General features: G+C 33.5%; 1 protein-coding gene across 1 annotated transcript; it reads right to left on the reverse strand.

Moving 5' to 3' along the window:
* Positions 1-665: 665 nt before the first annotated feature.
* On the reverse strand, positions 666-5,124 carry IAMT1 (IAA carboxylmethyltransferase 1). Its single transcript, XM_086251213.1, has 4 exons — positions 4,966-5,124; positions 4,397-4,822; positions 2,363-2,638; positions 666-1,215 (listed from the first exon to the last, which is right to left on the reverse strand). The coding sequence occupies exons 1-4, from the start codon at positions 5,074-5,076 to the stop codon at positions 859-861; spliced, it is 1,170 nt and encodes a 389-aa protein (XP_086107339.1). The 5' UTR covers positions 5,077-5,124; the 3' UTR covers positions 666-858.
* Positions 5,125-17,280: the final 12,156 nt, after the last annotated feature.

Here is a 17,280-nt window from a genome sequence, read left to right on the forward strand (position 1 = left end):
TTTCCTTCTCTCTCCGGCCGGAGTAAGATCCAAGGTCGCCACCACAATTAAATGGTGGCGCAAATGTGAATTACCATATTAGAGTCCACATTCAAAATGATAAGTTGTTCATTAAAACAAAAAAAAAAAATATTTCCCCTCACAGAAAATTGGAAGTTATAAACATATATATATGAAACAAACAATATGGTTATTTTTGGAATGCTTGCAGAGAAAATTAGTCTGGGATAACTCTCAAACCAAACTTGTGTACTTAACAGTAGATTATAAAAGATATATATGAGGAACCTGAAGAATAATCTTAAATAATTAGCAAGGCAGCCTATTGAATAAAAAACTAGAAACTTTTGAGCACAAAGAACACCTTAGTTTAGTTTGTAACCGAAATAACTACCATTGCCATTAACAACCCCCCCCCTTAAATAATTAAATTAATTTAAGTTGGGTCAAAAAGAAAATTAAGTAGAGGTTACTAAATCAAATGGGCCGGGCATATATTGCAAAAGCTGTTAGGTAAAACAGAAACACCTCATTCACACAACTTTAATTCACATGACATGACACAGACACAATAATAAACTATAAAGGAAGCAAAAGGGTGTACGCAGCTTTCTTGCTTTACCTAATTTAATTCAAAGGGAACACAAAGTCACAAAGCCCGTCAACTATATATAAAGGTGACAAACTGACAACTACGACAGCAGTCATTAATAACAACACAAACAAATAAACACACACACAAAAGATGGGAGCTAGAGAGAAATTAAAAACGACAGGAGTTTGTGCAATGCATGCCCATCTTTTGTGTGTTGGAAAATACTAATTAATATACTTTATTGTTTTGCCTCTAAGTTCTAACTAAGAAGCAAAAGAAAGTGATGCCACAATGTGAAAGAATTGGAGCTTCTCCAGTGTCTCTTTCGCATGGGCAGTGCCCCTTATTTCGACTCGCGAAAACAACTCGTCGCTGAGCTGGTCGCCGATGTGTGCATCAACCAGTACTCCGGCCACACTCCGGCAGCTGTTGGCGAGGGCTCGGCCCACCTCGGCTGCATCATCGGGCTGGTTCACCACAAGTGGGCTTCCTCCTTTGAAAATCTCAAGCTTGTTTATAGTGAATGAGCCATCGGCTTCTACCACCTCCCTAAAGTCTTGCAAACTTGATGCATATACAGGGATGTTGAAACTGTCACGTTTCTCACTAGTGATAAGACCCTGCAATTAATTTAGGCATTGTTAATTATGGTCACAACTCACAACTTCTATTCAAAGTAATATACGTTATGCACCAAGTTATTGGGTAGCCCACTGAGAAAAGTAGTATAATTACCATAATATATCTAATTCAATCCACATTCCCTCAGATTAAAATAAAAAAAAATAAAAAAAAGGTTATGGACCACATTTAATAAAGGTAAATGTTTATATAAACATTTCTTACAAGGAGAAAGTCTTCAGTGGACCAGATTGTATACACTTTTTTTCTCGCAATCATACAATCACGTAATGTGATGAATTGGTATAAAAAGGGATGTATGTTACAACCGTCACACTCCATAATTTTTTCTTAGAAAAACTCACCTTAATTTGTGATAAGATTTTACTTATTTATAAAAAAAATGTGGTTAACAATATAATTAATAAATGTGATATATAATTTTTTTTTGTGCAAGAACCCAAATAGAATAAGGTGTAGCTTGAACTGATTGGGACTATAAATTATGACTGAATTAGTATTTGCTATATTTGGTATAATATTTTGATTTTCTTCTCTAATGACCGTAAGCATGTTTTTAATTTCCAACAAAATAGATTTTACTCTGCAAAGTCACAGAGACACCAGACCATGAAAATCTTGTAATTAATATATCACGTACTGTACCACTCTGATAAGAGTAGTAATTGATTCAGGGACAGCATCTTAAGTACGTACCTGCACTGCCCTTTGTCTTTGTTTAAAGACAATGTTGGCTCTTCTTTTTCCTTTTTTTAGTCTTTGACATAAAGTATGGTTATTTTGTGCTAAAATTAAAACCATGCTAAGCTATGGTCAACAGTAAATGGGCCACCCATCAGCCAATTAGAGTCATTATCTTGCCGACAGTACTGAGATGGACAAATGGACGGCTTGATATCAATTTTAGGCCGGGAGGGAATCCAACGGGTAGGATCAACATAACTTAATCATGCCCAGTGAAAATTCATAATGAGGTATAGTATGAAGCCAATAACACCCAATTAATCATATCACCTTTTGTATGTTGTTGCTTGCTTTTTGGTCTGGCTATATGGTATTAGTATTAATGTATGCATGCTATGTATGTAGACAGGGCATAAATTCTTTGTGAAATGACATAATTACCTCTTGGACAAGATCATCCCAAGCATCCTGAAAGTGGGTCCCAAAGAGTTGGCCGGGCCCACTCTGGTCCGTGGGGTCCATTGAGGTCCTACCCAAGCAGACGAGAAACATGAAGCCACCTTTCTTCATCTCCTTAGATCTTGATCTCAGGAAGCTTGCCAAGTCTGCCTGGTACTGCTTCTTGTAGGCAATGACTGTGCTCTCATTTGCACCGTGGATGAACACCCTCCCTTTGTTGTACGCCGTTGATGTCTTGTCCAGCACGCTCTCCGGCACCTGATCAAGTGGGTCCCACATCATAAATATATCCGAGTAATAAATGTTAGAAGAAGTATAGTTTTTCAACATCAGTTAGAGATATTATTAGAGATATGATAAGCAATGTGTTACGAAAATGTGGGATACACTTTGTGCAGGATTTTGAATTTTGACCAAACAACAAGATAATGGGTAGCCCTCGAAAACCCCAAGCAATTGCATAAAGTAGGCATGCTCATCAGCCACGCGGTCTAAATTCTTCAAGATATTTTGACCAGGCTCGCAGTGCTTTTGTTTTGATCATTTTTGGTCCAACCCATTTGATGACTTTACCTCAATTGCATTTTTAGCTTTACACTAGTTGAGTACTCGGGACGGGAAGTAGGTATAGATTGCTCTATAGTCTCTAGACCGACTACAAATTAAGGGTGATAGTTAAGAAGCCTTTACTATTTCTACATACAATATTATTATGTGACTTGATTACCCAATCTAGCTTAATTATGAGATTCCACTTAAAATATTTTAAAACAAAGTGATACTATAGACACATTATTTGAACATCTAACCTAATTTATTTTTATTTGGGTTATAATATAATATTAGATAGATGATGCACATTTAGTGTAGATAGCATATAATGAAATTAAGTTATAATAAGAAGGTGATGGAATTTACGGTAAAGGTTAAAGAAGAGAGAATGTGAGGTATATGAGATGAAAGTGGTAGTAGGTTGGAAGTGAAATCATCTTTAACTTTTTTCATCTATAATTAACATTGTGTAAAGTAATTAGAGTAGAATAACCTTTTCATATATATATATATAGGAATTCTCTGACTAACATTTCCTAACTTTTGACAACCGAAGCCATTGAGTGTAGCATAAAGAAAGGATATATGACATTTTAAAGCACAAACATATATAAATACGTAATTGCCTTTTTTTATGAACAAGTTCTGATCCTAACCCCAAAGACCATAATTTGTTGCATTAACTTTTTGACCTACTCAAGGACGGCCAGAAAAAACAGATGAATATAATGTTTAGGATAACTCAAGGTATAGTTTTTTCTTTCTTTTTTATACAGAAATGATCACTCACTTATTATAGAGCGAGGAATTCCCCGCTCACCATAGAGCAAGGAATTCCCCGCTCACCTAACCACTCGTTCACCATAGAGCGGAGAATTCAATGATCGGGACGGTCCATTTTTTAGGTCCATCTTTAAGGGTCGTCTCTGTAAAAAATCAGCCAAATTGATAGTTGTTTGGTCCTTCAAACTTTGTAGACAAATACAATTCGTCAGATAAGGTTGAAATGATGTTGACAGTAATACACTAGTTAAACAGTTTCCGATTTGGCTGATTTTTTATAAGAGTGATATTTGAATAAGGCTCTAAAATATGGGCGGTTCCAATCATTGAAATTCATTAATTGCTGGATGGTTTGGTGAACGGAGAATTCCTCGCTCTATGGTGAGCGAGTGAATATTACTATATATATATATATATATATGTTATTTAGCTCTCATTAATGTGTCTCTGTGTGTGTGGCATATTACCCTCGGAAACAAACGAGTATAATTAATAATTTTCTTCATATTTGTCACCACGAACCTAGAATTTTGTTAACATATATAGTATTATACTAAAAGTTACTATAAAGTCATAACTCATAAGTGGCCTATAGCCTAGCTACTAACTAATATTAACGTAATTAAGTAATAATTATGTAAGTAAACAACCAATAATGAACACCAAATTAATAGTAATTACCTGTGAGAGCCAATGCAAGGAGAAGGCGGAGTGAAAGAGGTCAATGGACCTGGACGGGAAAAGGCGGCGGTAAAAGGAGCCGGGAACAGCAGCGGCGAAGTATGAGCGGTGGATGTCGGAGGCGAGACACTCCTCCATGCTGCCACCTCCGCCGTTGGTTAGGGTTAGAGGAGGGAGGAGCTGGAAGAGGGTGTTGAAGTCGTTGCTAGGGAGGTCAGAGAAGAAGGCCGAGAACTCCGGGGGTTCAGACCCGGAGGCCTCGTAGCGCTTGGTCATGTGCTTGATGATCACATCGATGATGTGGATGGTGTTGCTGCCGCTGGAGCAGCCGAGGTCCACCACTACAAAGGGGGCCTCGGGGGAGCTCAGTTGCACGCTGTCTAGGGTTTCCTTAAGCAGGTGAAGCATGGATCTTGCATGTATAGCCTGCAAAATAACAAACACAATTATATGTATGTATAAAGCAAATTGAAACATACGGATCCAAGAAATGCTTAGTGTTAAATTAACGAATTAATTTAAGGAAATTAGTTTATATCATTAAAATTGAGGAATAATATTATTATTACCTGGGCTTGGGAATTGTTGGCATAGCTGGCCTCTCCTTTGCCTCCTTTCATGCTAAATATCTTCTCGAGCTTTATGTTGGAAACTACGACATTGTCTCCCTTGGGAGCCATATGAGGATCAATATGCGAAAATATTTGGTAAGAAATAATATTAATGTTATTGTGACTTGTGAGGGTTGAAGGGGGTAAAATGTTAAGTATATATAGAGGGAGAGAGAGAGAGAGATGTTGTGTTAATGTGTGAATTGTGATCGACAATAAATTATTATGATCGACAATTAATGTGTGATCAGAAGAGTGATCGACAATAAATTATTATGATATAGGAGTAGCGCGCTACAGTGCATTTTGGAGTGGCATGATGGCGAGATATAGCTTCTTTAATTGTGTTCCCTACAAAATTTTCCATGTGCACCAACTTGGCGCTGATGTGACATTAATATATATCCTCTTTAATTGGCTTCAAAATATGGTCCCTTTATGTTTTTAATCTATTAAAATCCCAGATTTTTCATAGTATTAAAGTTGAATATGATAGTATTATACTTTAGGGTTAATCTAGGATTATTTGGGTGTATTCAATTAAAATTTTAATAGATTTTAAAAGAATTATAGACTTTTATAAATTTTATGGATCCTATATGAATTTTTATTGATTTTCATAAAATTCATCAAAATTTCTGAAATTCTCATAACCTTTTTAATTTGAACAAAATCCAATAAAATTTACCAAAATCTACCACTTAATGAAATCCATTAAAATCAATAAATTTTTTAATATACTAAAATTTCTATGGAATCTTTAAAATTCTAAATTAAATACATCTATATTTTTATGAAATCTTTAAAATTTTGAATTGAATACGATGAAAGTCAATAAAGTAACAAATTAGGATTAACATAAGTATAATTATATATATTATTCTTTAAATAAGTAACAATGAAAGAAAAAAGTTTTTACTCTTCACTGTATAGTTACACTTTAACGTAAAATATGAATTGTCAAACTTTATTGACCAATTTACACTTGTTATCGATCTATAATTTTGGTGATCATTGTACTTTAGTCCTTTAGACCTAGTTTGTCCTTAATTCCACTATTTTAAGTAGTTTGTACATGTTCAATCTACAAAATTGATGGAATATCTAATTTGGACCAATTCAACACAATTACAAAAAAAAAAGATAAAAGTGCGTATTAAAATAGAATTAGACCTAAACTACAGGGATAAAGGAAGAAAAAAAAAAAAGAAAAAAAAAACAAACAAACAAACTCACGCATATAAAGATCTACAAAACTGACTAACAGGGAATGACTTGTTGATTAATTATGCATGTATACTCTCCTCCTTATTTATGAGGCTTAGAAAGTCCCAAGTTGAGGCTTAATAATAATAATTGTAAAAAAACTAATCGGGATTTGGAAGAAAAGGACATCCTATTATGTATAGCTTACAGAGCAAAAGAAAAGAAAGAACAGAAACTAACCTGGTATTTACAATTGTTGGCATGGTTGGCCTCTCCTTTGCCTCCATTGGTGCTGATCTCAACCTTCATATAATTAGAAACAAATTGGCGTTCAATTGAAGCCATGCTTATCAGAAATTGTATGGTTTTGTGAGAGAGCTAGGTAGAAAAGAGGCTTCAATTGTTCAATGCAAATACAGTGAGAGCTACTGCATGTATTTATACACATGTAAAAAATTTAGTGACACGTATATTAATATCTTCCATGAAAAATCCTAGAGGTCTTTTATGCTGATTAAGTGGAATTAATTACTTATTAATTTTTTTTCCATAATACTGCATTAAATCCATATTCAAAAGTCAATAAACTGCTTCTTAGAAAGGATCAAAATTTATCGACAAATTATATAACTGCCTCTCCTTCACCTTTTTCATCCTTCTTGGCCTCTTGGGTCACATGGTTTTACTTGCATGTAAAACTGAAAGTTTGAATGTTCTGACAACTTAATTAATTTTCTTTTATTAAGGGCACCCTTAATAAATTTACCAAATTATTTTCGTCAAAAATAAAATTTTTCACTAATCTTTAGGGTTAGCCTTAATGATGAGAGATAGTGGAGAAATGAGTTAGATACTTAGATCAGGGACAAATCCAAATATCCAAAATGGTATGAGCTGAAGCGGGCTGGGGTTATAATTAGACTTGGTTAAGAAGTGGTATGGCTAACTTTAGTTAAGAAAAACTATAATATAAGAAATCAATATACGTAGATCCGTCTATGGTTAGAATTAGTATGGATTCAGAGTTCGATCATTTCCAATTTAATAAAATTAAAAAAATCAATTTGTCCTACTTTTGATTCTAAAAATATGCATGATATTTATTAAGTAATATACATTTTGAAGGAAATTAATTGGAGTATTTAATCCAAAACTAATTGACAATAGGAAGAGAGATCCAAGACCAATATAAGCATTTACACAAGACTATATTTTTTTAATATGAGACAGCACTCCATATTCTCACACATTTTAGAGGTCTTGAAGTGAACCCAAGAAAGCTTTGGCATCATGATGAAAAATACTATATGGTGATTACCATGGAGTGGAATTAATAATGCCTAATTAAGAACGGGACAATGTTGAACTGAACTATGAAGAGGTTGAAGAAGCGATTGAAGGATAGAGTGAGGATATATAGTCAATTAAAGGTCTAATCTCTAGGCATTCGATCTAGAGTTAGGGAGGGTGAGTATAATGCAAGAAATGAGTAACAAGTGGTCTATTAGATTTAGAAAAACAAAATAAGTAATATTACAAGGATCATATTTTCAAAGGGGCTTGCAAGCTCTAGTATTTGAAAGCATTTATCCCTACACTTAAGGGGGAGTTTGAATTCCTCCTTTTTTGGCCTCTCCCTTATAACCCAAACAAGGAGAATTATATTTTCTTATCACATTAATAAATAACATAACGTGACAATTAATGCATTAATCAATAACGTACACATTCATTATTAATGATAATAGTTAAAATCTTTAAGCATAAATTTATGTTAGACAAATCTACCCAAACTAAGTAATACCTTACTCAAAATGCATGATAAATTTTAGATCCATGATTTTACAAAATGTTACAATTTGAGTAGATATATTCGTAACACTACATTGACATATCACTTAAAGTTATTGATTTTTCCGCATTGACCGATGCAGAATAATATTTTTTATTTAATAAAAAAAAGAAGGGTTTTTTTTTTTAAGTTCAAAAGGAAAAATAACTTGATCGGCCGGCCCACCTGTAAAAATATAGTGATAAGCTAGTCCCCTTTAATGAGCCGAGCACTCGGTACAATCCACCGAGTACTCGACAAATTGCTACTGTATGCTCGAAAACTGCCATTATCAAATAGTGGCAATCATTGTTACTGTGCGACAAAGTATTTATTTAAATTGTAAAAACACCCTATAAATTTGCCCATTAAAAAAAAAAAACCACTAAGTGCTCGGCGTCACAAATTAACCTGGGCTTCAGAATTGTTAGTATGGTTGGTCTCCCCCTTTTTCTCCATTCTTGCTCTCAAGCTTTATATTAATTAGAAATAACTTGGGGTTCATTGGAAGCCGGCCATATTTTCACAAATTGTATGGTTGTGGTAAAAAATAGGAAATTTCTTTTATTTTTCCAGAAAATGAGGATAGCACACTAGTTAAATGCATATATATATATATATACAGTGAAAGCTAGCCATGTATTTATTTATATGTGTAAAAATTAGTGAAACAGTTAGATTAGATATATAGTAACAGCATCATCCTGTTGGCTAAGGGATACCGCTATATTCAAAGTTTCAAACGCAATACACAACCGGCCGTGATTAGATCTGCTGTTAATGAAATGAAAGTTGCTGCAATGTGGGGTGGGAATTATAATATATAGAGGGAATATAAAGTGTAATTTCTTGAGAAATAGAGTGTGGGAGAGGGAAAGTGGGGTTTAAATTGTTTAATTGCTATATATTAACTTCATTTTAATTCTATTAATTATTAGACTTGTTTAGTGTCAAAAGGTAATTGACATTTTCAACATTATACCCATTATACATCTCATTAAGCACAAAGTCCATGCAATATATAGCATATATTTGTCCAAAAATAATGGAATAACAATTTCAAGAAAGCATATAGAATTCAATGATAAACACATTGTATTAATTACCAATTTACCACAAGTGAGTCCAATACATATCTTCGAAGGTAGGATCACATTTGCAGCAGTTGTTGTTGCCAAAAAATTAAAACACAGATATGAATGTGGCCGCAATTAATCCCACCGCGAGGCAGTGCGTGGCTACATAAAAAGTTGGTGACGAAATCTTGCCGCTTACAAGTTACAACAACTGAAAAAGGCAGAATCATGACGGCCACTGTAGTGCATGCACATGCCAGCTGCATGTTCCCGAAACGCCAAACCAAACATACTGTTCAAATTCAAATTCAAATTTTTTGCACAACAATATGTTGTAAATAATTCACGTATACAACATTGTAAATAATTCACGTATAATAATATGAGTGAAAAATAAATTTATATTTTAAAATATATCATTAATAATATTTATTTATATTATAACACGTAAATTATTTACACCATATGACATTTTTCTAATATTTTTGTTTATGATTAAGTAAATTTCTATTTTATATATAAGTAATAATTAAATAAATGATATTTTTGATTAAAAAATTAATAATGAATTACTCATAAATCTAGTTTTTTAAATATTTTTAAATGAAAACCTAGCTAAATAAAAAATTAAGTTATAGCACAATTTGTCCATGTATGCGGACGCGGAGCAAAAAAATTACACTATTGAGCGCTTGGTAGGAAACTGAAGGCCCGGTCCATACAGATGCAATTGCTTGCATATGCATATTTTTGCTTACAAATGCATCTCTTTTTGCATGCAGGTGCATCTTTTTTGTTTGCAGATGCATCTTGCTTGCATATGCAGAGTTTTGCTTGCAGATGCATCCGTATCTGCAAACCGCCGAACGCTCGGCAAATGCCTCATTGAGCGCTCGGTGGGTTTTCTGAGCGCTCGGTGCCTCTTTCCATCTCTTTCTCCAATGGTCTCTCTCTCTCTCTCTCCATCCTCTTCTCCAATGGCCTCTATCTATCTATCTATCTATCTATCTATCTATCTATCTATCTATCTATCTCTCTCTCTCTTCATTTTCTTCTTCGATGGTCTCTATCTATCTATCTATATATCTATATCTATCTATATCTATCTATCTATCTATATATATATATATATATATCTTTCTATCTATCTCTCTCTTTCTTCATCTTCTTCTCTGATGGTCTCTATCTATCTATCTATCTATCTATCTATCTATCTATCTATCTATCTATCTCTCTCTCTCTCTCTCTCTCTCTCTCTCTCTCTCTCCATCTTCTTCTCCAATCGAACCATCTTGCTTGCATATGCAGAGTTTTGCTTGCAGATGCATCCGTATCTGCAAACCGCCAAACGCTCGGCAAATGCTTCATTGAGCGCTCGATGGGTTTTCTGAGCGCTTGGTGCCTCTCTCTCTCTCCATCTCCTTCTCCTATGGTCTCTCTCTCTATTTCTCTCCATCTTCTTCTCCAATGGTCTCTGTCTATCTATCTATCTATCTCTCTCTCTTCATCTTCTTCTTCAATGGTCTCTATCTATCTATCTATCTATCTTTCTTTCTTTCTTTCTTTCTTTCTCTCTCTCTCTCTCTCTCTCTCTCTCTCTCTCTCTCTCTCTCCATCTCCTTCTCTGATGGTCTCTATCTATATCTCTCTCTCTCCATCTTCTTCTCCAATCGAACCATCGTCGTCTATCAAGTAAGGCCGACGAGACCACAACCATCTTTGTCTCCGTTCTCTGTCTTTGCTCTTTCTCATTGTCCCCGATCTTCTCCTACCTCTTTCTGGCCAATCTCATTTTCGATCTCACCCTTTGTTCTCTCTTTCTCTCTCATTGTCTACTGTTGCTGCTCTCTCTCTCATCATCTGCTCTTTTCGTTCTCTCTATTTACTCTCTCTCTCTGATCTTTCTCTTTATTCTTTCTCTCTCTCTCTCTTTGTTCTTCACCATATCTCATCGTCGGAGCCTTGAAGAAGGTTGACGACCTCCAATCTGGAATTATTGGCGCGATCTGAAAGTGTTGGGTACCATATGAAAGTGCTGGGCAATTGTTACTGTCAAGCAGTAACTATTAGATAGTTACGACTTGGATAGTGGCAATTATTGTTACTGTTAAAATTAAGATTTTTTTATTCCAAAAGCTTGAATTTTGTGTTTTGTGTTCGTTTTATGGTTTTTTTGACATGTTTATGCATAAAAAATACAGAAGATTTATACAAGTTGCGTTGTTTTTTAGGGTTGTTGCGTAGTGTGAATTGCCACTATCCCAAAGTGGCAATTCTCATGATGAGGAAAAAAAATGGTTGGGTGCCTGTGGAAATTCTCCTAATGTAAAAAAAAAAAAAAAGGCTAGGAGCATTGGGCTCCATGCCCATAGCATTTTTTCAGGTGATTTTATTAAAGTAGACTGCATTGGAAATTGCTTTTTGATAATAAATCTTAAAAAAGCTTATTTTCTATAATAGACTTACAAATAAAAACCCTTATATTTATGTTAAGCTATTTGACATATTTTAATAATTAAATGAGTCAAATAAGAATTGATAAATGGAATATGGTCCCTTTTTAAATTAGGCTTATTCACGCCAATGCCCCTTGAAAGTGACTTCGATTTTCAATTTGCCCTTTGAAACTTCCTTCCTCCTACTTTACCTCCCAAACTTTACAAAATATCATATTCCGTCAAGTCCGTTACAAGCTCCGTCAAATAAGCTGACGTGGCAGTTTATTGTCTCTTCCACATAAGCACCACGTAGGCTTTTTTTACGGACTCATAGACAGACTTAACAGAATATGGTATTTTGTAAAGTTTGAGGGGCAAAGTGGGAGGAATGAAGTTTCAGGGGACAAATTGAAAATCGAAGTTACTTTCAGGAGGCATTGACGCGAATAAGCCTTTAAATTATTATGTGGTAAACAAGTCATCACCATAAGTTTCGACCAAGTCCAAAAAGGAAAGAGTGCCAACACCATCAGTAGCTAGTTTCCAAATAGGGAAACAATGGAGTGCATATTACATGTATGTATACTAATATATATAAACATCACATGGTTAACAGCATCATGAGATATAAACCAATTATAATATTTGCCTTGCATTTCGGAAATAAATTAATTTAAAGAGAATTATTGACCAATAATCCTCCTTAATTAAAACGTATAATGACAGCAATAAATTACTGATGAACACAAGATCGATGACTATTATGTTTCTTAAAGTTAAATAAAATATGAATTTCAAATGTTGTCCCAAATGTAAATTCAGGGAGAGATGATTATATCCATTACAACATTTTAAACAAATTATGTATAGGATTACTCCAAGATTCAATTAACTTTATAATTTATGTTTTCGAAAGTTTAGTTTAATTTATTGCCGGCTAGCTAATAAGGACTTTTTGGGTAATTAATGGAGATATATGAAAGAGATCTAGCAAAAGCCAAATGATGTTTAAGTATGCTCTTATTAATTTAACCATCACCCAGAAATCAAGGTTCAATTTGTACCTAACCCTTTTTAACTACTAATTAGGCTTCTAGCCTTTGTTGGATTAGTGTTGGTAATCAAGCAAAAGCCAACAAATTAGCCACTCGCACGCTCTTCTTCAGCATGTAGGTTCTACTTTTCACATGGTAACCAAAATATAATAACAAAAAAAAGTTTTTGTACACTAGCTAAGTTGTTACTTGTTAGTTAGAGAATATGCCAATACTGTATATCAAGCTTACAACATCCATCATGTGCACAGCTCATCTTAATTACACATGGAGAGGCACACAGATCAATGGAAAAAGACAGACAAACATATAATATTGGTACAACCTCACCGTGCAACCAAATAAATAAAGATTGGAAGTATCGAATCCAAGGCCAATAAGGCTTCGATTCCATGTTAGGAAGCCACAAACTCTAAAAAAAAGTAAGTTATTAGGGAATGAGCTAACAATATATATCAAACTTATAAGCTTAACAGAGCAAGTAATGAATAACTGTCTCTCCATTAATTATCAATCAATTTTGGTTTGAGTGTTCTAACTTTCATATAGCATCAAAGTAAACAATTCCTGTACATATTAGGCCACACACATATTCTACATTACCTAATATTACCACAATGAGTTGATTGAGCTAGCTAGCTTGGTACATTTTCATGATATGCACTTTAATCAAAAGGGACTGGGAAAGGCACAATTTTCAGAAACTGGTAATAATGTGTAATTCTCATGACCCCGGAATCTTGCGCTTGCTCTCTACTTTTCACCCAGTAATGGTGTAATGTATGACATATGAGATATCACTATATGACCTTTCCTTTTGATCTCAAAGTCTACACCGCCGTGATAGTCGCCGGTTCACATGAAACAATGCCGGACCACTTTCTTCTTCTTCTAAACCTTTATCTTTATAACCTCCTAATGAACTACCCTATATGGCTAATATATATATTATAATAGGCATACCTAGCTTTTGCTTTTATAACCCTACTTCAAATGCCTCCTAATTAAGCCATGCAAAAGGTCCATACAAAGTGAATTACGTACACTCTCCTAGTCTCCTTTCATTATAATAGTAAGTCGGTGACCTTTTTATATTTTAATGGACAGTACTACTTCAATTCATTTATTTTATTTTTGGGGTTTCTTGAAGAAAAGGGTGTGGGAAAAATAAATGTAGCTCTTAGTACTAGTGCGGAGGAGGATCGGTCAAAAAAGAGATGGTAGTTATTTTCCTTTAGTGCGTGAGTCATGAGGTTTTGTCTGCTATTCAACATGGCCTCCCCTTTGGATTTGGATATGGGGACCGGGTCAAGGCCTTAGAAAATGCTTCATAATAATAATAATATAATAGTTGCTTAAGGGGCGGCTTGTCTCCTATGGGGACAGATGGGACCCTCTAGTACTATTTGTATATATATTATATTTGCATAGCCTACAATCACGATCGAATTGAGAAATATTAATTTTGATGATAATCTTCAACCATAGATGCATGTAGATTTAATACATCAAATTTTCATTTATTAATGCTCTACAAAATGATTTATGTATGTATGAATGATTGTGGCTAGTATATATCATTATGTCTATTATTAATTGTCAATAATTAGAAATCACGGCAATTGATCCAGACAGTTGTACCCTTATAAGCAATACTATCATAATCAAGTAGACATCAATCTAGTGTCTTTGAAGGAGCCTCCACAGATTAAGTTAATTAACTTAATCGGTGAAGCATTTAGAGAGTTTTAGGGAAATTGAGCAATAAAAAATAAAGCAGAGCACTTGGTCATTCTTTGATGTAAATGAGCATACCTTATGAAGAAGAAGAAGAAGCCATCTTACAGATAAATTAGGCAAGGTTACATATAGGTAAGCAGATAACATGCAATTTCTGTGCCAGCAGGCAAATTTAAACTTGTAATTAGGAATTTAGTCATGACTAGCACACTTTAGAAATGTGATCTTTATATGCATGCCAGTGCTTGATACACATATTTTAGTGGACAAGATTCTTAGCCTTTTAAAGGGTAGCCTAAAATAAACCACTAGAAAATGCTTATCCATTTAGAACACCTTATCCAAGAAGCACATAATTTTGTAACTCATTGGAGGAACAACCTTCCCACAATCATTCAAACACAGTAACAGTTTGGTACTAAATTTATGAGGCAAAATCAAACATGGGTTGGGTTATGTGACGACAAAGATAAGTCTATGTGGTCTAGATATATATTTTCACAAAAACAATTACTAGGTTTTAGCCTCTTCTATTTCTCTATTTATTTATTTTTTAAATGGATCTGAATTTTCTCCTAAGAGATTTTATATATTATAGTCCTGAAGAAGTAGGACTTTTGCGATGCTTGATTGGTTTACAAGATTGAATTTGCATATCCCAATATACACGGTTTTTCCTAAGAGTGAGTGTCAATGACAATATTATGGGTTAAATTTAGGCCATATTCCAAATGATTTATGATGCATGAGAGGGACATCGACATGTATTCTGAGTCGTTGCACTGTGCTTTGTGCAACATGTGAGAGAGTCAAAGTTTCAATAATGCTAGGTTAATTTACTAAATAATACGTCAATATTTTAACTACAATAATGCTAGTTGTCCCACATTTTTTCTCCCACATTTGTATCCCACCTGATGTGTCATTATTTTACTGGAATGATATTTCATTTTTCTTTTTTAGGTTTTATTTTTTAATTTTTAGTATCCAATGTATGAATGCCATGTAAGATGGTATAAAATTGTGGTATAAAAATGTGGTAAGTGTAGCATTACTGTTTTAACTATTTAATGGGTTAAATAATCTGTTTCATGTTTCTGTCATGCCAAATTTTATGGGCTAAAGCTTTTTGGCTGGTCCGACCCACTTTTATGTGTGGTACTCATATCGGTTTGACATGTTTAGGTTGTTTTAGAGTCGTGTTTAATGTATCTTATTTGTGTTATGCACGTTCTCATGACAACCTATTTTAATTAGGATCAAATTGAATTCTCTCTGTTTCTCTTGTCTTATTTTTATTTGCTTCAATAAATAAGTAGAGAATCTTAATCGTTTTAAATAAATCAAAATTATAATGCATTAAGATATTTTGGTGATGGGAGCTTAATGGATCTAGTTAGAAGCAACCATAAAATAACAGGGTATAGGTCTTCTAGCTGTATATAGCAACTTAATTCAACGGTATTGGGAATTGAAGGTGTGCATGAAATTTAGGGTTTTTGAACTTTTTTAAATGATATATAATTATTTATAGTGATCGGATCACGAGCATCAAACAACTAATTTTTTTAAGGGCAATGCTAGAGTGCCCTAATTGACATAGAATTTTCATATCATTTAGATTATTTAATACAGCTCATAATATATTTTCCACATAAACTTTTAAAAAGACTAATATAACCTCTTTTCAAATTCTACAAAACATAAATTAAATTACAAAAGAAAAAATATTTTAGAAAGATTTCACAACAAAATTAATAAACCTCTAAATAACGTATGTATGTACTCATCTCCTTAAGAAATTTTTGCAACAATTTTAGAACCCTAAAAAGCTACCATGTCATCTTTCGTATTGCATCTACAATTTAGAAGAATTTTGTTCAACTCAAGTCATTAAGATACTCTTTAATTCACTACTTCTATCTCTTGAATGATTTGTGATAGTTCATAAAAAAATCCTTGTTTTAGAACTAGTTTATTTTGCTTTTATTGTTCATATGGTGTATTGTTGTGTTGAATTTTTTTTTCTTCCCAATGTTGTGTTGTTAATATGTTGGAGTTCATATAGACTTTTTGATTTGTATAGTTTCATTTTATTTTATTTTTATTTCTGGAACCTGAATATAGTTTTTTACTAACCTTTCCAAAACTAACGAACAAAATTGAATCATATAGTTTTGCTTTTTGTTTATGTCGTTCATGATTGCAGGTTTGCAGCCGAATATAGACACTAATATCTTTTTCAATTTATATGTTTTGCAAAAATTGAAGGTTGAGAAGATAACAACTATGGGACACGATAGCTTATGTTCGTATTGCTCTCTTTCTCCAACAGTAATCTATGGGAGAAGAATTCAGATTCACATTCAGATGGATTGAGAGAAAAAAAAACAAAAAAAACACTCAATCCAATTATTTTGTTTAGGATTTAAGTTTTAGGGAGGAGAGCAATCTATGGAAGAAGATAACCTAAGTGCATAATCTGTTGGATTCTTTGAGAGAATTAGATTCAACTGTAGAGAAAATAACATCAATCCATGGAAGAAGAATTGTAGTTCAGATTTTTTTTCTGTACTCTGAATGTGGGTTGCAAATTTTGAATATGGAGAAGATACTAAATTAAGACAATTAGATTAATTTAAGTTGGATAAGATGGTCTTTCAATAAATATGATATTAATTTCATATTAAAAATAGATGGTAATGTGTATAATCACCAAAAACCAAAAAAATGATGTGTATTATTTAACTTTGTCATATAGAATTAGGGCACATCTATTTCGTGCCCTAATAGGACACAAAATCTTTTCCCTTTTTTTAATTAATGGTATATATATACTTTTTAATTTTAACTTCTTTTTTTTTCTTGGGCTATGCTAAACTATGAAGTCACTTTCGAGGGTTCGTTTTCAAGTCCTTGGTTTTTCA

This window comes from Dryas octopetala, chromosome 1 (genome assembly GCF_963921425.1).
Source record: "Dryas octopetala chromosome 1, drDryOcto1.1, whole genome shotgun sequence".
In the NCBI taxonomy this organism is placed as follows: domain Eukaryota; kingdom Viridiplantae; phylum Streptophyta; class Magnoliopsida; order Rosales; family Rosaceae; genus Dryas; species Dryas octopetala.